The sequence below is a fragment of the Chenopodium album genome, chromosome 21, assembly GCF_948465745.1.
Source record: "Chenopodium album chromosome 21, dcCheAlbu1.1, whole genome shotgun sequence".
In the NCBI taxonomy this organism is placed as follows: Eukaryota; Viridiplantae; Streptophyta; class Magnoliopsida; order Caryophyllales; family Amaranthaceae; genus Chenopodium; species Chenopodium album.
In genome coordinates, this window is record NC_137854.1 from 26992025 (window position 1) to 27014559 (window position 22535).

Sequence of the window (22535 nt, forward strand, 5' to 3'; positions counted from 1 at the left end):
TTTCTTTTTCTTTTCCCCCTTCTTCTTCTTATTTTCTTGTTTTTCCTTTTGACCCTTCTTCTTCTTTCTTTTGGCACCTCCCTTCTCACTTGCGTGCAATGATCTTGTTGCACGTTTTTCTTCTGTCATTTGCCTACATTCTATCTTATGAATTGTGTAGTAGTGCATTTGACAAGCTCTTGCGTGCGTTGAATTATTATTTTACTAGAGCGGTCGCGCTTGGACCTTAAGCAAGCCTTTCTCGGGAAGTAACCCGTGTTTTAGATTAGATTTTCCTTTTCTTTTTAGAATAGATTTTCTCTCATGGAAATTTTTGTGTGCCTTTTGCTAGGTACATAACTTGATATACTTTGGTGCTTCGTTTGGATCAAGAATCAAGGAAGGTTAGCTCCTATTTTGCTAAGCATATGGAGACAAGGTTCAACTCTTGAGAAATTAGCTTTGAAAGGTTTAATTTGGTCATTTGCGGGTATTTACACCCACCTCAAATCCGGTAATATCTTTCCTTGCTCTTTCTCTAGTGGATGATGCCATGTTGGACATATGTTGGTTTGTTGGATTAATCCCCTTGTTTTCCCCTCCCATGGATTATATGATTTGTGTTTGAGTTTATTGTCTCATTCAAGCTTGGGGGAGGGTATTCTATCATGTTTGGTGGGATATTGATCCTTATATGTTATTGTAGACACCCATTTGTGTCTCCCCAAAACCAAACCCAGTGATGAATGCCTTGCACGTTGTGTTATTATCGAATTAGGTGAAAGTGATTCGAAAGTCGGGTGTTGCGGTTTAGTTTTAATTAAATTCTTTCCTTCTGTTTTTGAAAACGACCTTATTTATTTGAAAACGTCCATTTCAGTTTATTTTGGTCCATGATAAGGGTCGAATAATGGTGTAGTTGGATGGGGATTTAAAAAACCTTTCCAACGATATATTATAAGCCCAATTCCGATGAATAATGAGGAAGTTATGGCCAAAATACTAAACTGGGCCCAAACCGGATTTTACCTACGACCCAATGATCATGAGGAGGGTCCAAAGGTTTAATCCTTTTCCTAAACTAATTAGGATTGATTAGAATCTTTTATAAGTTTCTAAAATATCTTAATTATCCTTTTTTGAAAAGATATGATCATAGAATTTGATTTGAATATAAACTTTCCTTTTTAAAACTTTCCTAATTCTATTCGGATTTAAACATGTTCAAAGATAGTCAGATATTATTTTTGTGCCTTATAATTTTTATCCAAATTTTATATGTTTGGATAGATCTTGAAATTATCTTTCCAATGATATATTATAATATCAAATCCGAGCTATAACGAAAAAGATATGAAAAGAATACGAAACTCTATCCAAAACTGACACCGTCCCACTATTTCGGTCATATCTTTTTTTCTACAAAAGATTTTAATCTGATTCAAATTTTATTAGAAAGTAGACTTCAAGAGCTTTCCAACGACATATTATATGACTTATTTGGACTTCTAGATCAAAAGATATGATAAAAACAAAATCCGCAAAAAACTGTCTTGTCGCGAAACGACAGGCTTGTCGCCTCGCGACAGACTCTGTCGCCTGGCGACAAGGTCGGTTTGATTAGCGACAGAGTGGAGTTTTATTCCTTATCAAATTCTATAATTTTCCGGACTGTTTTCTTATAAATAGGGTCCGAACCTCTGTTTTTATTCATCAACTCTCATCATCTACAATCAATTCTCATCAACTCTTCCTTAATTCTCTCTTTTCTCTCTTAAGCAATATAGCTTAATTCTTATTTTCTCTCTCTCTTTCTAAACCAACTAGCTTTTTACAATACAATATTCCGCATTCACAAGATCTTGAATCTCTTAGCCAAGTTCTAAGTTGCCTTCGCCCTAGACGTGCAAGGTTCGATATTTCTGAGGGTTTGGTCCAAAACTAGTCAAAACTTTATTGAATTTGATTTCAATTTAATTCTTTAATTGTTCTTTATTGATTTTCATTGAAGTTTACTAACTTGTGTATTTTATTATTAGAAAGAGGTACGAGGCTTCAAAGTAAGTAGATTAGCTTACTCTCTATTTCTTTCACAATGTAGATTGCATGCTTATTATTGTTAATTCCTAGTATCATGTTAGGATGCTTTTAATGCTTTCTAGTATCATGTTAGGATGTTATTTATGCTTTCTAGAATCATGTTTAGGGTGCCTTTATCCTTTCTAATATCATGTTAGTACCTTGTTAGGTTTAAAGCTTTGATCTTTATTGTTTAGTGACATACTAGGATTTGTTATTAATCTTGTTAGTATCATGCCTAGGATCTTGCTATTATTATCAAGCTTTATTATGCCTTATCATGCTATCATAATTATTGTTTATTATTATGTTGCTTGATATATTCTATTGTTATTGCTTGATCACACCTTTTATGATTGTTAAAGGGAATTTGTACTTGAAATCACGCTTAATAAGATAATTATTAATTTGGTTTAGGCTAATGTGATTTTAACTCAAGTGATCGCCAATAATAGTATTATTTGTGCATTAATATTTCAACCAACATAGATAAACAGGGTAGGTTTAATATAATGTTTGTATGTTATTCGAAAAACGCACATGAATACGAGCAGAACAAAGTAGAGGCCTATTTTAATAGGGCGGGTCCTTTCTTTTGTAGATTGGATTCGTACCCTCATCCCCGGACCCTATTTGGTTCAAGACCTTATGGAGTAGTTGACGGTCCTTTGGATTGTCTTTTGGGTTTACAAGTTCCTAAAACTTGTTGGCGACTCTTTTTGCTCTTTGTCTTTCCCTTTGGAACGCCACCATACTTTAGTGTATGATTACAGTGGGGTTCAAGTTTGGGGTTATCATGATGCTTGAAATATTTCCTACAGTTTTTGGCGACTCCACTGGGGAGGATTTCTATTTATATTCCTGAAATTTATTTAATTTTGGCAATTATTTAGAATGAGCGGATGAGACTCGAAAAATTCTAAGTATTTCATGTGCGTGATTTGATTAACATTATTGTCATATGCATTAAAAGGTCCTCATGGGAGCACCCCATGAGTCAATCCATAGGAATTTTACACGTAGGAAATTTGAGAAATATCTTTCATGACTAGAATCGAAAAGATGATGCGAAATCTGGAAAATTCGAAGAACACAGAAACTTGCCAAGGCATGTAGGAACTAGCGTCTAGAAAACAGGGCTTGTCGCCCGTAAAAAGTTTCTGTCGCCTGGCGACAGTTCTGTCGCTTGGTGACAGGAGCTTTTTTGCGGCGACTGTCCCTGTAGTCTGGCGCCAAGTTCTTCCAATACCGAGCCAGGGGTCTGCCTTCTTGCTTTGACCATTTCTAGTGTTGTTGGCTCGATTTTGCTTATTGATTGAGTTATTTTCTCACTTTTCTGAACCCATATGTGTTCTACATATGGAAATAACCCTCTGGGGGTTCCTGCTTCACCTGCCCAATGGAATATCCCACTATCATGTGCAAAGTTCAGATTTGGGTACGTGTAATGTTTGTGAATCCACCAAACCATGGAGTCGAGTCCGATTTCATCTCGCACTCGCGGAATCCTGTCCATTCGCTCCAACCCTCCCGGTAGGCTTGTGTGCAATGCATATGGATTCTTAACCATGGACCTTTTTGACTTAACCCATATCCTCGAACTTTAGTGAACTAGAGCCATGGTTAGGTTGCAAACTCATCTTGTGACTATGTGAACTACTTGTGCACCCTTGCTTGTATATATTATATATGTGTTAACCGTTTGTTTGACTTGTGTTAAAAACTAAATAAATTGACTAATGACTAAAAGGACTTTGTCTAATTAATTAATTTTGAATTAATTAAAGGCTAATAAATTAATCAATTCGCCTTAGTACGACTTTAGGCATGTCCATTTAGAGTAAAATTACTGGAAACAGTCCAGATTAATGTTCCAGCAATGGCACAGGAATTTGGACTGTGGCGCTGCAGTTTAGTGTCTGTCGCCTGGCGACAATTTTGTCGTCTGGCGACAAGCTCTAAACAGTGGCGACAGTCCTGTTGTTTTAGCGACAGTCCAGTTTTCTTGCTCGAGTCATCACGACGAGTCTAATTAACAGTCTACTAATCGGTTAATCAATTTATTAATGGTTCAAACCATGTTTAAGTCTTTAATTGAGTTTAGGCACTTAAAGTCCAATGGTCATACACTAAGAGTCAAAGACTTTGTTTAATTAATTAATTAATTTGAACTAATAAATAAGCCTAAAATCGAGTCATAGTTCCTTTAAGTCAACCCGGATTTTTATTCCCGTATACTGCACATGCGTCAACTTGTTTTGGTCATAGCCGGAGCTCTAGGAAGAACCACGAGTCGTACAACCTATGGATCTGTAGCCCCGAGTTTTATCTTTAATTAGGCGTTGGTTTCGTCCCAATCAGAGTCACAGATTAAAAGTTATGACTAAAATACTACAGCCTGTCCAGTTTAAAGCACATACGTGAAGTCTTAATTTAGTCTGTGCTTAAGTCTAGTCACATAGTCTAGCCACATGGTCATGACACAAGTCTTAACATGTCACCTACACTCATTACTCTTAGCACACACATAACATGTTTGTCACACTATGACCATGTCTTAGGTTCATGCATGAGTCGTTTTTCCGTCATTTGAGTGGGGGTCCATTCTATTCCTATTTCTTCAATATTTCTTCATCTACATCTTCTTCCTATTCTCCACATACTTTCTTCCATATTTCTTCATCTACATCATCTTCCCACTCTCCACATACTTTCTCCACATATATCACTCCCTTCATTCTTTCATGATCTCTTCCCATCTATGCATGTTGAATCGAGTTCGAGTTATGTGATTGACAATAATAATAATAAAAAAAGGAGTAATGATGAGACAAAATACAAGGCAAGCTTCTCACTAAGATTTCATGCTTTCTTCTTCTTTTTTCAAACCTTTCCCCAATAAGTCTAGCATAGGCACCATTTGTCTACCTTAGATTTATTACATAGGTTTTTCCTTTTTCCCTTTTAATAAAATGAGCATTTTATTCCTTGCATATGATCATTGCATTGTCAAAAAAAAAAAATAAACAAAAAAAAAAAAAAAAGAGAAAGAAAGCTCAAAAATGAGAAACCTCAAGCATAAAAATAAAAAAAAGATTCAAAAGCAAGGTTGCACACCTTGGGGGCTTATTTAGGGTCTTGAGCCTTTATCCCATTCTTCTTCAACCTTTAGCCTAACCACGTTACAACCCTTAAAAGATCTTTTTGAGGTATACATACACTTGTGCGAGGTTCGGCTAGAGCTACGTTTGGCCTGATTCCTAAAGGATACGTAGGCAACCTCACAATGAGGTGCGACCATAATAAAAATGCATTCATTTTCACATTCACACACTTACACCATGATCATGTCAAGGGATCTCCAATGCTCATCCCTATTCACTTAGAGCTAGACTTGGGGGCTTGATCCTTACATCATTAGCCTACCTAGCCTAAGAGTCATCATTATTTGACTCTTATCAAATAATACTTTTCCATACACTTAGCCTTTGCAGCTTAACTTTAGTGTCACTTTCACACACATCATAGATACATGACCAAATAGACTTCCAATTAGGAACCCTTTGTCATGAATTCTTAACATAACGTTGAAGCATGCTTTGTCATATCAACATCACTCATCACTTATAATCATCATTGTATCAAAGTATGAAGTGCTTAGCCTCCGCGCCTAAGTTACTTAAATACTTTCATAATCGAGTCAACTAAGATAGTTTAGGATGAATTAATCCTTGCACCTTGAGGGATAATATCAAATGCATATACTTGATCAAGCTCATTCAACATGCACCATCAAACACTTCGATTCTTTTTCGCGTCTTTCTTTTTCGGGAAAAGTCGGTACCCTCCAAAAAGATGACAGAATTTTTTTGTTTTTTGAGTCATGTGAGTCATATACACGAGTCATGTACATTGAGTCATGTTGTGTCATATCACATCGAGTGGAGTTTAGCTAACACATGTGTCAAACGATTTGAGTTAAGTCATGTCAAATCAATGAGTCAAGCAACACTAAGCCTTAGGTCAACCCTAAGATAATAAAAGATGAGCAAAGTCCTATAGTCTGAAATATAGATGCAGGTACATTCCAGTGAGCAAGAATATTCCCGGATTTTTTCGAAAAAACCGCGAATATAGATATATGAGATTCTTCCAAGATGAGAGAAGTTTGAGCAAAATTTCCAAAAGATTTGAGCAGATTTGGTCGTAAGGAAACGACCAAATTGAAAGTTCGGAACGAAACCGAGCAATGAACATCAGCAGCAGCGGTAGAAATGAGAAAGAAGAAGAAGACGGGTTTTAAAACCCCGATTCTGTCGCCAAACGACAGAATTGTCGCGAGGCGACAGACTCTGTCGCGTGGCAACAGATGAAAATGCTCGCGACAGGTGTCTCCGGCCAACGCTGGAGCGGCGACAAAATGCTGGGCCCCTCTTTATGACTTTGTGGGCTATTTTAGTAGTTTGGGTTCCTTGGTACGCCAGTTAGCCCCTTTAAGCAAATTGACATGATTTAGTCAGCTTGATCAAAATGCACTGAGTGATCGACTTGATGAAAGATCGTCTCACTTTAGCTTAAAGCGCCTAAGTATTGGCTCATAATAAAGCACCGAAGTATTGGCTCATAATAAAGCACCGAAATATTGGTTCAACAAATAAGGCACCGAAATATTGGTTCAATAGATGCACCAAAGTAATGGTTTACGAAGGCAAAAGCACCAAAGTACCGGCACGAATATAAAAAACAATGATAACAACATATTAAGGGTCAATAGGTAAAGTGATTCTTTGGCAATGTCTCAACATAAAGGGAAATTGTTTAGTGGCGAAGTACGGTCGTGACGAGGTAGTGTCACAAATGGTGGGGATGGCGAAGCAAGGCCACCTTCGGCGGTCCCTCAAGGTAAAGAAGAGATTGTTTATAGCGGCGACATACTGCTGTGGCGACGTACGGCCACACCCAGGAGATAACGACATACAGTGATTTTCGACGATGTTCCCGAAATACTGTGGAGGATTGTCACCAAGGATATTGAAGGCGACGACATACGGTTATCTTCAACGATGGCGTTCACGAGGCACAGTGGAGGTTGTCACAAACAACAAATGAAGCAACAAAAATGGTTACTTTCAGAGACGTGTGCTTGACAGTGCAAGATACGCGTTTCTTAACTCTTTTATCTGTTTAACTAATGATTGTTTTACAGGTATCGGCGTTATAAGAATGATTTGGAATCGCAGAACGTTTTGAATCATTCTCCGTCCCTATCGATACTTTGACTATCGTTTTCGAAACCTAAGTTTCTCCAAACTCAGTCAAAGTGGGGGCTTCAAAAAACTGTAGGGAATATTTCAAGCATCATGATAACCCCAAACTTGAACCCCACTTTAATCATACACTAAAGTATGGTGGCGTTCCAAAGGGAAAGACAAAGAGCAAAAAGAGTCGCCAACAAGTTTTAGGAACTTGTAAACCCAAAAGACAATCCAAAGGACCGTCAACTACTCCATAAGGTCTTGAACCAAATAGGGTCCGGGGATGAGGGTACGAATCCAATCTACAAAAGAAAGGACCCGCCCTATTAAAATAGGCCTCTACTTTGTTCTGCTCGTATTCATGTGCGTTTTTCGAATAACATACAAACATTATATTAAACCTACCCTGTTTATCTATGTTGGTTGAAATATTAATGCACAAATAATACTATTATTGGCGATCACTTGAGTTAAAATCACATTAGCCTAAACCAAATTAATAATTATCTTATTAAGCGTGATTTCAAGTACAAATTCCCTTTAACAATCATAAAAAGTGTGATCAAGCAATAACAATAGAATATATCAAGCAACATAATAATAAACAATAATTATGATAGCATGATAAGGCATAATAAAGTGACGTGGGGAAAACTAGGTCGTTGGGCTAATTTTCCCTAAGCCAAACAAAATTTATAAACACTCAACAAACCTAAATACAAGTATAGAGGTAAGTCAAGGGTCGAACCCAAAGGAACGGTAATGTCTAAGTGCTTCCAATTATGTGCCTAAGCTAGGTCGAAGACAAAGGGTAAAAGAGGACACTAACAACTACTAAGACAAAGAAATCAAACAAATAAAATGCTAGGGATTAGGATTCACTTATATTAGCAATGAACAAAGCAAATTGGTTTAGGAAGTTGACTAAGTCAAGCAATGTGAGGGAAAATTAAATATGCAACCAAAAGAGCATATCAAGTTATTCTCCTAGAGGTCTAACTAGCGTCAACTACGATAAACTCTAGCTAGGAAACATCACAAGACACCTCAATCGTGTAAATGCAAGCCACAAATCAATGGTCCGTATCAATGTGAACTTACAATGCAATCTAGTGTGAATAACTAGGGTGATCAAGCCTAAATCAAACACACACATGCACATAATCAATCAACCAATTTAATCACATCATCAACTCCATCAAAATCCCCAATCTACATCAATCCATTACATAATACAAGCTTCACCAAATCCCTAACCAAACAACTACTCTAGAAACATCATCAATTCAACAAACAACTAAAGTAATCAACAATCAAAGAAGAACAATTACTCTAATCAAACATCAATCATCAAATCATCAAATCCAATCAAAATCAAACAATCTAAACATGAATACTAAACAAAACAATAAATGAGATAGAGTTTAGAAATGCTTATTGATAATAGAGTAGATCTCCAATACAATTGTCACCATTGGATCTTCAATCTCTCAATCACCATTGAAATTCTTCACTTTCTCTCTCTAAAATCTACTCCTAAAACTAACCCCTAATCTAGAGAGAGAAGCTCTCAACTAAGCTAAGAATATGATCTAATTCTATTATTAAAACTTCCTACAAAAATTGGGTTCAAATAGGTATAAGAAGAGAGAGAAAATCGTCAAAATCCAATCGGAAAAGACCCACGTTGGTGCGGCCACACAACAGGGGATGTGCGCCCGCACAACCATGGTGTGCGGCCGCACATCCTTCGTGTGCGCCCGCACATTCTGCGCGTGCGGCCGCACGCAGCTGGGTTTCTTCGAATCTTCAACTCTTCAAGCTCAAGGGGTGCACACATGATTTATGATGGTGATGGAGGACAAGGTAGGCAGTAGCTAAGGCTTAATATTGAGGGCACACACTTCCTTTGAAGGGAGCACAAGAGAAGAGCCAAGACTTGGAACTTCCACTTCTTTGCATCTTGAGCTTCCCAAACTCCATGAACTTGATCCTAAAGCTTCTTCCACCATAATGGATCACCAAAATCACGACCCGAACCTCTTCCAATACCTACAACCACGAAAATAGAGCAAATAAAGAAGAAAAGACTAGAAAACCAACGAAAAGCACAAAAGCTACAAAATAAGAGAAGAAAGGTAAAACTAAGCAACAAAGCATAAAACTAAGCACTTATTAAGCATGAAAGCTATGAAAAGAGAATAGAAATGACCTAAATGCTCGTCAAATGTGTGCCATTTATGACACACATCATAAAGCTTGATAATAATAGCAAGATCCTAGGCATGATACTAACAAGATTAATAACAAATCCTAGTATGTCACTAAACAATAAAGATCAAAGCTTTAAACCTAACATGGTACTAACATGATATTAGAAAGGATAAAGGCACCCTAAACATGATTCTAGAAAGCATAAATAACATCCTAACATGATACTAGAAAGCATTAAAAGATTCCTAACATGATACTAGGAATTAACAATAATAAGCATGCAATCTACATTGTGAAAGAAATAGAGAGTAAGCTAATCTACTTACTTTGAAGCCTCGTACCTCTTTCTAATAACAAAATACACAAGTTAGTAAACTTCAATGAAAATCAATAAAGAACAATTAAAGAATTAAATTGAAATCAAATTCAATAAAGTTTTGACTAGTTTTGGACCAAACCCTCAGAAATATCGAACCTTGCACGTCTAGGGCGAAGGCAACTTAGAACTTGGCTAAGAGATTAAAGATCTTGTGAATGCGGAATATTGTATTGTAAAAAGCTAGTTGGTTTAGAAAGAGAGAGAGAAAATAAGGATTAAGCTATATTGCTTAAGAGAGAAAAGAGAGAATTAAGGAAGAGTTGATGAGAATTGATTGTAGATGATGAGAGTTGATGAATAAAAACAGAGGTTCGGACCCTATTTATAAGAAAACAGTCCGGAAAATCATAGAATTTGATAAGGAATAAAACTCCACTCTGTCGTTAATCAAACCGACCTTGTCGCCAAAGATTTATCTTGTCGCCAGGCGACAGAGTCTGTCGCGAGGCGACAAGCCTGTCGTTTCGCGACAAGACAGTTTTTTGCGGATTTTGTTTTTATCATATCTTTTGATCTAGAAGTCCAAAAAAGTCATATAATATGTCGTTGGAAAGCTCTTGAAGTCTACTTTCTAATGAAATTTGAATCAGATTAAAATTTTTTGTAGACAAAAAGATATGACCGAAATAGTGGGACGGTGTCAGTTTTGAATAGAGTTTCGTATTCTTTTCATATCTTTTTCGTTATAGCTCGGATTTGATATTATAATATATCATTGGAAAGATAATTTCAAGATCTATCCAACCATATAAAATTTGGATAAAAATTATAAGGCACGAAAATAATATCTTACTATCTTTGAACATGTTTAAATCCGAATAGAATTAGGAAAGTCTTAAAAAGGAAAGTTTATATTCAAATCAAATTCTATGATCTTTTCTTTTCAAAAAAGGATAATTAAGATATTTTAGAAACTTATAAAAGATTCTAATCAATCCTAATTAGTTTAGGAATAGGATTAAACCTTTGGACCCTCCTCATGATCATTGGGTCGTAGGTAAAATCCAGTTTGGGCCCAGTTTAGTATTTTGGCCATAACTTCCTCATTATTCATCGGAATTGGGCTTATCATATATCTTTGGAAAAGTCTTTTAAATCCCCATCCAACTACACCATTATTGGACCCTTATCATGGACCAAAATAAACTGAAATGGACGTTTTCAAATAAATAAGGTCGTTTTCAAAAACAGAAGGAAAGAATTTAATTAAAACTAAACCGCAACACCCGACTTTCGAATCACTTTCACCTAATTCGATAATAACACAACGTGCAAGGCATTCATCACTGGGTTTGGTTTTGGGGAGACACAAATGGGTGTCTACAGTTATGCACCTTTGTATATGTTTTTCCATGTTTCTTATATTTTGAAAAACTCCAAAAAGATTTTTGTTTCTATCAAGGCAAATTTTACAATGTGTTTTGTTTTGTTCTTGCTTTGGACATAATAACATTTGGACTTGTATAATTGAATGCTTTTCTTCTTAAATGGTAACGGTGTGCACGGTTTGAGAGTACGCTTGGTTGATTCTAGGATAAAGCATGCTAAGGTAGTTGGTTAGAACTAGTGGTAACATGAAGCCGGATTCTACTTGTTTGTGGCATGTTTGGTAGTTGCTTCCTATAGTTGATTTGACACCAATAGTGAGTTTTTGCTACAACCATGTGAGTTCTATGTTTTTCAAGCCTTCTACCTATATTTGCATGAGCGACATGGATCCTTGACTTCTTGCAAACCTAATCCTTAAACTTGACTCATAGATCTTGAATCCGAGACCGAACCATTTAGGGAGGACAAAGGCATATTTTCGGGGTGGTATTTTTCATTTTTAGGATAGTTTTATTCATTTTCTTTATTTTTGGGTTTACATTTGCCTTCTTGCAACCATTTGAGCCTATACCTTTCTTTTCTAGCCACGTGCTTAGATTCTTGAGCCTTTTGTTTCTTTTTGTTCCATTTTTTGTTTTTGTGAAGCAAATGGTCATCTTTTGGAGTTGTGGTGTGTAGGTTTGGTTTTGGTTCTTATGAAAGCAAGATTGTGTTATGATTTCTTTGTGAATAATGGCAAATGAGTATGAGTAAAAGCCGTCCTACATTATAAAAGGCATGGACAAATAAGTGCAAAAGTCGAAAAAGCCGTCCAATGTTAAAAGAGGCGAGGACAATGCACTATTAAAATGAAAAAAATAAAAAAAAGTGAAAAATGAAAAAAATTCAAAAATATTTTGTTGTGAGTTTTCTCCCTTTTTGAGCATTGAGGACAATGCTCCATTTAAGCTTGGGGGGAAGCGTTCTCACGCTTTTTGTGTATATGTTTGTGGTTTATAGCTTTGAATAAGCTTGGGGGTGTTGTTGTTTTTGTTTGGTGATTACTTGGTTTTGATGTAAAGAAATGCGCAATCTTTGCTTCACTATTAGGAAAACCACCAAATTTTAATTTTTTAGCCTACCCTCACCCTTTTGCCTTAACGTTACAACCTTGGGGAAAGACCTTTTGACCTAAATGGTTGAGTCATTCATCGGTGGAGAGGGATGTGAGTTTTAGGAATAGGGAGAGGGGATGCAAAAGTCAAGATGTCGAGTAGCCTAAAAATTCTCTTTTTCCGGTTCCTTCGTGGAATCATGGGATGCTCATTAGAGGTCGATTTGAAGCTATTAAGAAGAACGCGGTAAGATCGTTTGGGATGAAAGTGGATTGTGAAAGCTAGTTCCTATGCTTAGCATATTTATGTTTCAATCAACCTTGGGTATCTTGGAATGTGCACTCCCTTACTTGTTTAGAAAGATTTGCATCCACTTGTGCTTGTACATTTGCAAAAGTCCTTTCATGAACATTTGTTTGCTTTTCTTGTATTTTGTTTTCTTTTTCATGCTTTGCCTTGATTGTATTATTATGAGAGTTATAGGTTAAACTCTTAGGATACCCTTACGAGACCTCACTCGTCCTCATAGGCGACTTTGGGGTTCAAAGGGCTTGTTGTAGCTAAAAACAACCGTGATTCCTACGACAGTGAGTTAGTGTATATTCTCATCTCGTCTCTTGTTTAGTTTGTTTTAATAAGCTCGTCATTTTCACTCCCTTGGTTTTGTTTTGCTCGAGGACGAGCAAAAGGTAAGCTTGGGGGTATTTGATGTGTGTCATAAATGGCACACATTTGATGAGCATTTAGGTCCTTTTTGTCCTCTTTTCATAGCTTTCTTGCTCAATAAATGTTCGATTTTATGCTTTCTCTCTCTTTTCTACCTTCCTATGGTTTTCTAGTATTTTCTCTTTTATTTCTTTTATTTTCGTTATTTTAGTTGTTTTCTCTTTACTTTAGATTTCATAGGTTTAGTTTTATTTTATTTTAGTTTATTTTATTTTACTTTCATTTCATTTCCTTTACTTTACTTTATTTTCATTTTATTATTTTTCCTTCCTTTATTATTTTCATTTTTATTTTATTTCTTTTACTTTTATTTGTCGGTTTTAGTTTTATTTCACTTTGTTTTATTTCTCGGTTTTATATGTGTTTTGTAGGTATTTGTTCCAAGTCCGAGTTGGTATTAGCTACTGCTTAGTTTGGTCTTCATCATCATCATGGTAATGATAGTGACGGTGATGAAAGGAGGCAGGAAATTCTCCTCCATTTCCCCTGTTCCCGCTCCTCACATCAACAACAATTACTCTACCCCAAGCTGCTGCCTTTCCCCTGTTCCCGCAACTCCCTCACCACGCAGTTAACCACCTCTTCTAGCCAGCCACCAACACGCCGTCAAGTAAGCCACCATTTCCACCAGCAACTAATCAGCAATCGCAGCCACTCAAGCAAACACCTCAGCCACCACGCAACACACAACAACAATTCCCGCAAACCACCTCACAACAACAATTGCAGCAACACCAGTCACCACCAATTGCGCCTCCCTTTCCTCCGCAACCGCCGCTGCTCCTCCTTCATTCATACCTCAGCAGGTGCGGGCGCACATTCTACGAATGCGGCCGCACCCAGCTGGGTATTGTTTGAGCCGTTGATTGATGAAGTTTGATGATGATGAGCGGCTCTGATTGTTCGTGATTAAGGGAATGGCTGTGCGAAGCATGGGATAATTCCCAATATTAGAGCAGCAATTCGAAGCCTCCCCTGATTCCTTATTTGGGGATTTTGGTTTTATTTTATTTTCCAATTAATTTTCTATTTTCCTTTTTACTTTCTTTTCCTTTTGTTATTTTTATTTTATTATTTCTTTCCTTTTCCTTTTCTCTTTATTTTTATTTTCTATTTTAATTCCTATTTTATTTTCTTTTATCCTTGTATTTTATAAATACCCATTTTTGGGTAGAGAGAGAAACAAGTAGAATTAGATTAGAATTACAATTAGATCATTTTCCTAGCTTAGTTGAGAGCTTCTCTCTCTAGTTTAGGGTTAATTTTAGGAGTAGATTTTAGAGAGAGAAAGTGAGGAATTTCAATGGTGATTGAGAGATTGAAGATCCAAATGTGACAATTGTATTGGAGATCTACTCTATTATCAAAGAGCATTTCTAAACTCTATCTCATTTATTGCTTTGTTTAATATTCATTGTTTTGATTGATTGATTTGATTGGAATTTTATGATTTGATGATTGATTTTGGATATTCATGTTTGTATTGTTAGTATTGATGATCATGTTTGAGTAGTTGTTTGGTTAGGGATTTGGTGAAGCTTTGATGTAATGAATTGATGTAAATTGGGGATAATTGATGGAGTTGATGATGTGATTAAACTTGGTTGATTGATCATGTGCATGTGTGTGATTAATTAGAGAGTAGCTAACTTTGATTATTGCACTAGATTGCATTGTAAGTTCACATTGATACGGACCATTGATTTGTGGCTTGCATTTACACGATTGAGGTGTCTTGTGATGTTTCCTAGCTAGAGTTTATCGTAGTTGACGCTAGTTAGACCTCTAGGAGAATAGCTTGACATGCTCTTTTGGTTGCATGATTGATTTTCCCTCACATTGCTTGACTTAGGGCCTGTTCATATTTACTGAATTGAGCTGAACTGAACTTAACTGAACTGGTTGGAACTGAACTGAATTGAACTGAACTGATTGGAACTAAACTGAACTGAACTGAACTGAATTGAGCTGAAATGAATATTTTATGTGAGAGAGAAATTAAGAACTGAACTGAACTGAACTGAACTGAACTGATTGGAACTGAACTGAACTGAACTGAACTGAACTGATTGGAACTGAACTGAACTGAACTGAACTGAAATTAAGTAAATGTGAACAGGCCCTTAGTCGACTTTCCATTCCAATTTGCATTGTTCATTGCTATTATAAGTGAATCCTAATCCCTAGCTCTTATATTTGTTTGGTTTCTTCGTTTTAGTAGTTGTTAGAGTCACCTTTTATCTCTTGTCTTCGACCTAGCTTAGACATATAATTTGAAGTACTTAGGCATTACCGTTCCTTTGGGTTCGACCCTTGACTTACCTCTATACTTGTATTTAGGTTTGTTGAGTGTTCATAAATTTTGTTTGGCTTAGGGAGAATTAGCCCAACGACCTAGTTTTCCCAACGTCAATATAATGCTTCATCTGTCTCTTGGGCAAAATTCTGGATGGCGCTTCTCAATAAAGCTGTTTTCTCTGCAGGGTAATATTTATTATAAAAATTCAAAGCAAAAGTCTCCCAGTAAGTAATACCAAGTGGAGCTCTATTCAAATCATTAAACCATAATTTAGCTTTTCCACATAAAGAAAAGGGAAAAAGAATCTCCCTGATTTGATCCTGCGTTACACCATTCTGCCTAATAGTATTGCAGTATTGACAGAAATCTGCAATGTGAAGATTAGGATCTTCACCCTTAGCTCCACTAAATTGCTTTCTTTCTATCATCGTTATGAACTGGGGCTTGATCTCGAACTGGACTCCCTCGAGATCGGGTGTAGGAGAAAGATGTGGAAAATCCGTCAGGGATGGTTGCGAATAATCGCTAAGCTTGCGAGGTGGAGGTGGTGGTGGTGTACCCATCTCTAGTTCTGAATCAGAAGAATGCTCCGAATCACTAGAAGTAGGTAATGGATTTCTAGGAATATTATTACTCCCAGAACCTGCTAGGATCTGCCTATAAAAATTCTTCTGTCTATTGAACGAGCGTTCGATCTCAGGATCGAATGGAATATAACCTGATCTGGAACACCTGGGCATAAACAAAGAACTAAAAAGACAAATATTAGAACTACCTCAAAGAACTAATGTCCTCTGAGGCAAAAAGGAAAATAATCTAAACTACAAAAACAATTAGAAATAAAAATAAAACCGTCTCCCCGGCAACGGCGCCAAATTTTGACAGGCTAAAGTCGTATCACCTAATCAAAAATAGTTACCTAAGTCCACTAGCTTATGCAGATAGGGAAGTAGGGTCGAATCCACAGGGAAACAAGTCTTTCTACTCCTAAATAATTAATATAGTCTAAATTATTAGAGTAACCAATATTTGTTGTGATTATAAACTATACTACGAAGATTATGAGTAAAGAGAGTAATTAAGGAAGAAATCAATAATAATAAAGCCTAGGGCATAGGTTCACTAATAAACAATATTCCAGGGCAAACACAATAATCAATCATCAATGCATTAATTAATCAGATCATAAAGGGCTTTCGCTACGTATTACAATCACAGAATTTATTTACCGGTATTAAATCTCATCTCTTGAATCTCGACCTAACCATTTATAAATTAATCTGCCTATTGAAACTAAGCCTAAACATCAATTCTCATCTCTCGAATCTCGAATCAATATTGCTAAACTCATACAATTAAACCTGGCCAAATCTAATTGCATAGCATTTAAACAATCAATAGGAAATCAATTAAGCATTAATAATCAACCATCATAAAATTACCCCTTCATATTATTTATTAGATCCCCATAAACCCTAGAAGGAAAACAACTCAGACATAATTAAAACTAAGCAAAACATAATAATTAAACAAGACATGAAGAAAATAGAATGAACAAAATACTGAGATTAATTAAGAGAGAAATCGTACCAAGACGGCGGAATTACAATAGAGTTGAGGAACAAGAAGGAATAAAAGTCTAGAGAGAGAAAGTTAAGTAGAGAGAAGGAAGAATAAAAACTAGAGTAAGGAATAATGAATAGATTCTAAACTTGCCTAAAAAATTACATTAATACTAAGCAAGCTTTATTCGCTAAAACAAATTATTCGGAACTAAGATTCCCTAAAAGCCATACGCGCCCGGTCGGGTATGGGGCCGCCCGACCGGGCCCGCCTTTTTTCTCCTATGTTGGCTTCTCGTGCCCGTCCGGGCGCGTCTCCGGGCGCGTCTCCGGGCGCTCTGATGCTTCGCCCCGCCCGGCCGGGCGCGCCTTCGGGCGGAGCTCTTGGTCCGGGCAAAATGCTTGGGCCACCATACAAGCCTCGATTGGGCCTCTTATCCTTGGCCCAATCCGAGTTCCCTCCTTGGATCTTCATAACCGAGCCCTTAATCACCGATTGGTAACTCCGATCGGTCTTGGGCTATCGAACGTGGTCGCGGTCTTCCAACACTTGTAGATGCTCCTCGAAAAACCCGGGAAAATGCTCCAAGTACGCAAATTCCTACAAAACTCAAGCAAAACTACCAAAGCACTGGACAACACAAATTAGTAATAAAAGTGGCTCGTAGGATCCAAAAACACTGCTAATTACGACCAAGGGACGGGGATAAATATATATATGAAATGAACACATCAGGGAGATCATGTCTTTATACATAGAATTAACCTCCGCCCATCTGGGTCTATGAATTACCCTTTCCAGTTTGAAAGGAAGCAGTTCCCTATCAAGTTAAGCTTTGCAATGACAATAAACAAATCTTAGGGTCAGACCCTTAATCAAGTGTCCATTCATCTTCCACGGCCATGTTTTTCTCATGGGCAGTTATATGTTGCTTTGTCCAGAGCTAAGAAAGCAAAAGGTGTTGCTGTTTTTTATGCTAAGCCTCCGGAACAATATCCACCGAACACTGTTAAGAATGTAGTAGCTTATGAAGTTCTAAGGCAAGCAGGCATTACTCGAGACAATGTAGAGAAATCTAGGTAAGCAATGACTCTTGAGAGGAAATAGTTAAGAAGCAGCCTTTGTTGTTGTTAACAAAAACAAGTGAGTATATACACTGTGCTTCAGTTGTCTCTTTTTTTTTGGGCTTCAATTATATGAACAGTTAAGTTTATGATTGGAAAATAGTGGTTCTAAGTGTACTCATTATTTATGTTCAGCTTGTTAGAAGGACTATGCAAAGCTTATTTGTATATGAGAATTTCATCTTGTATCCATAAAAATAATCAACCTCTTAGCAGTTGTAGTGGATGCTCAGGCTTGTATACTAGGGATTATACTGAACAGCTACATTGAAGCAATAGCATTTCTAATTTCCACAAAACCAAGCAAAGAGCACATAAGTAAAGATAGTATTGTACCTAGCTGAAAACTTTATATTTAAATGCTACTTGTTTATTGCCTGAACAGAAACATAAACGTACAGCTTAGGAAAGACAACATAAACGGAGCCACAGGGAAGGCAAAAAAAAAAAAAAAGAGCATACATTAAAAGTACTTGTAATGCACTCTCTTAATCGAAACAGAATCACACTTCAGGTGGACTATGGCCATGCTTATTCTGCCTTATATGACCTTCATCAGGTGCACATTTAAATGTCAATATCATCATTTGAAATAGTTAACACTTGGATGTGGAATATTCCACGGCCATCATAGCGTACATTTAAAATATCACCCTGCGTCACTTCATTGTCAAATACAAACTTCTCCCATCCAGTATACATAAACACAGCTTGTCTTTCGCGGAAATCAGCACCTAAAATTTCCACCTCCCACATTGGACCTCCGTCACAGCGTTGAATACATACAAGACCAGAGAAGTTTGACAGAAAAGGCTTCCAACTGGCTGGCAGGGGCTATAAGTAGAAAGAAATGCATGAATTAATCATTCTGTTATCGAATACAAATACATGCAGATAAGCATGTGGCAAACATAGATATAATCATACACAAATGCATACTTAAAAGATGATCATATATACCTGCACTTTAGATTAAAGAACATGTGTGCAAGAACACAAACAAGTAAATGACACAACATACAGAAATTAGGCTTTATATATTTAGATTATTTACAAGGTTTGATAATATACCAAAGCATTTCTGTAGTAGTTTCGATATTCAGTGATATAATTTGGGACATTTGTAGTCATTTTCTCACCTCTTGCAGTAGAAGATTGACATCTTATGTCTTCAATTTTGATTTTTTGTTAATTTTTTTGTTTTTTTGTTTTTGTTTTTTTTTTTTTTTTTTTGGGGGTTGCAAAATCATGAATAGAGCAGAGTTGTTGTGGAAGTAATTCATTTACTGCCTATTCCTTTTATATACAGATCTTACAAGTGATGATAATGGATGCCTATACTATTTCTTTTTAGTTGGATCCCTCTAATTTCTAAATCTGTAGGTATGCATGCGTGAAACTATTCACAGTGTCAAATATGAATGTCATTTCATATCGATAGGCCTAAGGAATCTATATAAAGCTTAATATATAGTGCACATGTTAATGAAACTAAGCATGGCATTGATCATTGGATATGACTATAATCTGAATGTTGGCAGGATTCTGTTTACAGATTCTGAATTATGGAATCATTTAGGTGGCAGCAAGTTGTATCATTACTTCTGTGTTACAGTTAAGTTTCCAAGTGCCATTGAATAGTCTAAACAAAACATCTGTCAATGAGATATCAACAAAGCGTTTTGGAGTATTATACCACGGATGGAAAGGAGCTAGCACTATTGAGCTGAACTATACATGTTGATATCTAATCACTTACAACCAGATTCAGTCTCAGACAATTGCTGCTCAATTTTAGTACATGTATATAACTATACCAAGCAACAATTACATGGGATGAACATAGAGCTGCACATTATGTAAACATTTCTTTGAAGCCAATTTAAAACACATTAGAATACCTTTACAGAACACTTTACTTTAGGTTCTTTCACAGTACTAGCTACACAACTATTTGTTGAAGAGCTATATACAATCTTACTTATATAATACATCTGTGGGTAAAGTATTTACAGTGGGAATCTCACTGACAGTAATTCCAGGTAGAGTTTGCATTGATGAGTGCTGACCACATTTCAAACATCTTATTACCAATATATATATGACAGATATGAGCAATCAAATGTCCATGATGATTGTACTTTACACCAGTTGGAGCTACCTGACTGGTGCCTTGCCTACATATGTAATTATATATTGCTGCACTATAAATGCAAGTGGTTAGTGGAATTAAGCACTGTGATCATCTAAGCAACTTGATTATTTAGAAATGTCTATGAAAAAACTGTCTCCTTATATGTCAGCGTAGAGTATTTGAACTTCCCTTGGGAATTTGTTAAAATTCAGAGTTTCAAATTATATATGCTCATCTATGTATTCCGTACATCATTGCTAATCTAAGTTCCAAATGTAAATAAAGTACTCTGTATAGGGTTCTCCCATTTAGAGTTATGCATAACACATGCACTTAATGGCTACATGTATAGGTTAGCATTTGAATTACACGATAATTTCAGTTTAAATATGAGCCTATTCATCCCTCATTTGAAACTGCTCATATAGATCTGTCCAGCTTAGCGATCCTAATTTACATGTAACAAGGATACATGTTATAAGCCCATTTAACTATTTATATAGGTGATCCAGAAAACTGCAACGCCTTATATAATACACTACCACTTCCTTCCATTATTTAATACAAGAATATGAAAACTGCAGCATAAGTTTCTTACATAAATAAACTAGCCAGTTGCTTCTTAACCAAGAACACGAAACACTAAATATGCAAGGTTATATACCTTGCAACAAATACGAAATACTTATATTAGCAGTTGCTCAACTACTTAGGGTAACAAAATATTATTAGGGCTGCAGAAGGTTAACATGCAAAACAAAGCAGCTTATGGGAAAAGCTATGCTGGCCCAAGCATCACTTCAAATAGAAGTGGATATCCTGGTCAATAAACCACTAAAGCACCTAACCCGATCACAACACTTGCATGTTCATAGAAAGAGGTCACGCCATTGCATAAGGTGCATGATATGATCCTGCCTCCTTCTCGAACTACATGTAATTCAACACACCATTGATCCCTTCTATGACGCAAGAGAACGACCGTACATGGATCCACTATCCAAAAATGCATTGTAGCAAACTCTATGGGAACAATCTATTACAGGAAGAACAACATCACATGATTAGCTGATTAGCCATTTATCAATAACCTTACTTGTATTTAACCACAGTGCATATAAATATACATGTAAACTGTCAAATTAGAAACTTACTATAACTCCTTGGTGAATACAGTGAGCATTGAAGATATAAGTAAATGACGCCTCTGAGAGTTGTTGTTGCATTAGCCTCAAATGAATTTCCATTTCTGCATCATTTAATGTAAGTCTTCTACGAGTAACTATTGTTTGTGTTACTGGAATCCCTAATTGGGTCTTATCATGACCATGACAAGAGAAAATTTGAGTATGAAATGTGCGTTCACCTTTATAATACATTATCAAGGTGTCTCTAACCTCAATATCATTATGAGAGATGAATTCTTTCCAGCCTCCTTCGACATACATTCTAGTAATCATATTCCCACATTTAGTTCTTCTAATAACAATATCCCATGATGGACCATCACAACCTCGCAAGATTTTACCTGCTCCACACTAATTCCATAGTATATTATAAAAAAACACGAATCTCTTGAATCATACCAGCCAACTGACAAGTTAGAAATAGAAGCATCTAGATATGAATGAGTATTAATAGGAATAGGTGCTAATACATACTGCCATGTCTTTATGATCTTCTTCGATTTTTAGTATCCACTTCATGATGGCATCATCATAAGCCTACAAACACAAAAAGAAAGTTTTAGATTTGACACACATTTTTAGAAAATATTATTGACATTGATTATTTTAAACGGATAAACTAAGATTAGTGCAACCTACGCATACCATCTTTAGGAAAGATAGGTGTTTAATTAGAATGCTATGTTTTGTCAAATGCCCGTCTATTCTCTATATATAGAATGTATGATAAGCTTCATTTATAAGGTGAATTGATAAAAGGTTTGACAAAGAATCTTACTATTGACTGTAGCCACGTGAAATGTACAAAACTATGACATTATTATTTGCACTATACACAAGGCATGCAACATTGAACGGTCAATCGAAAAAAAGGAAAAGGTACTTATTCAAAATTATTAGATTCTGCATCAGTGTTTATTATAACAATTAACAGGAAAAAGATTAAATTTGCTATAAAGAATTTCAATACTTTTAGTACACATATAAACCTATTCCAAATAAGTAAATTAGTAGTGTATCATCGGAGAGGCACATGGCTACACTAATGCATATAATTAAAGATTGGACCATAGTATACATTTAATACTCATAGCTTAGTGTGTTGGGATTTATTATACTACAATTGGGAACTTACATCAATTTACAATCCATGTATGAAGCTCACAAAAAAAA

At 36.2% G+C, this 22535-nt stretch overlaps 1 protein-coding gene across 1 annotated transcript in view; it reads left to right on the forward strand.

Annotated features, from left to right (window-relative positions):
* Positions 1-18312, forward strand: part of LOC145600580 (uncharacterized) — a 45841-nt gene extending 27529 nt beyond the window's left edge. Inside the window, exons 4-5 of the mRNA XM_081656465.1 lie at positions 17859-17996; positions 18177-18312. Coding sequence (XP_081512591.1) covers positions 17859-17996; positions 18177-18312 — 274 coding nt within the window. The remainder of the gene's footprint in view (positions 1-17858; positions 17997-18176) is intronic.
* Positions 18313-22535: the final 4223 nt, after the last annotated feature.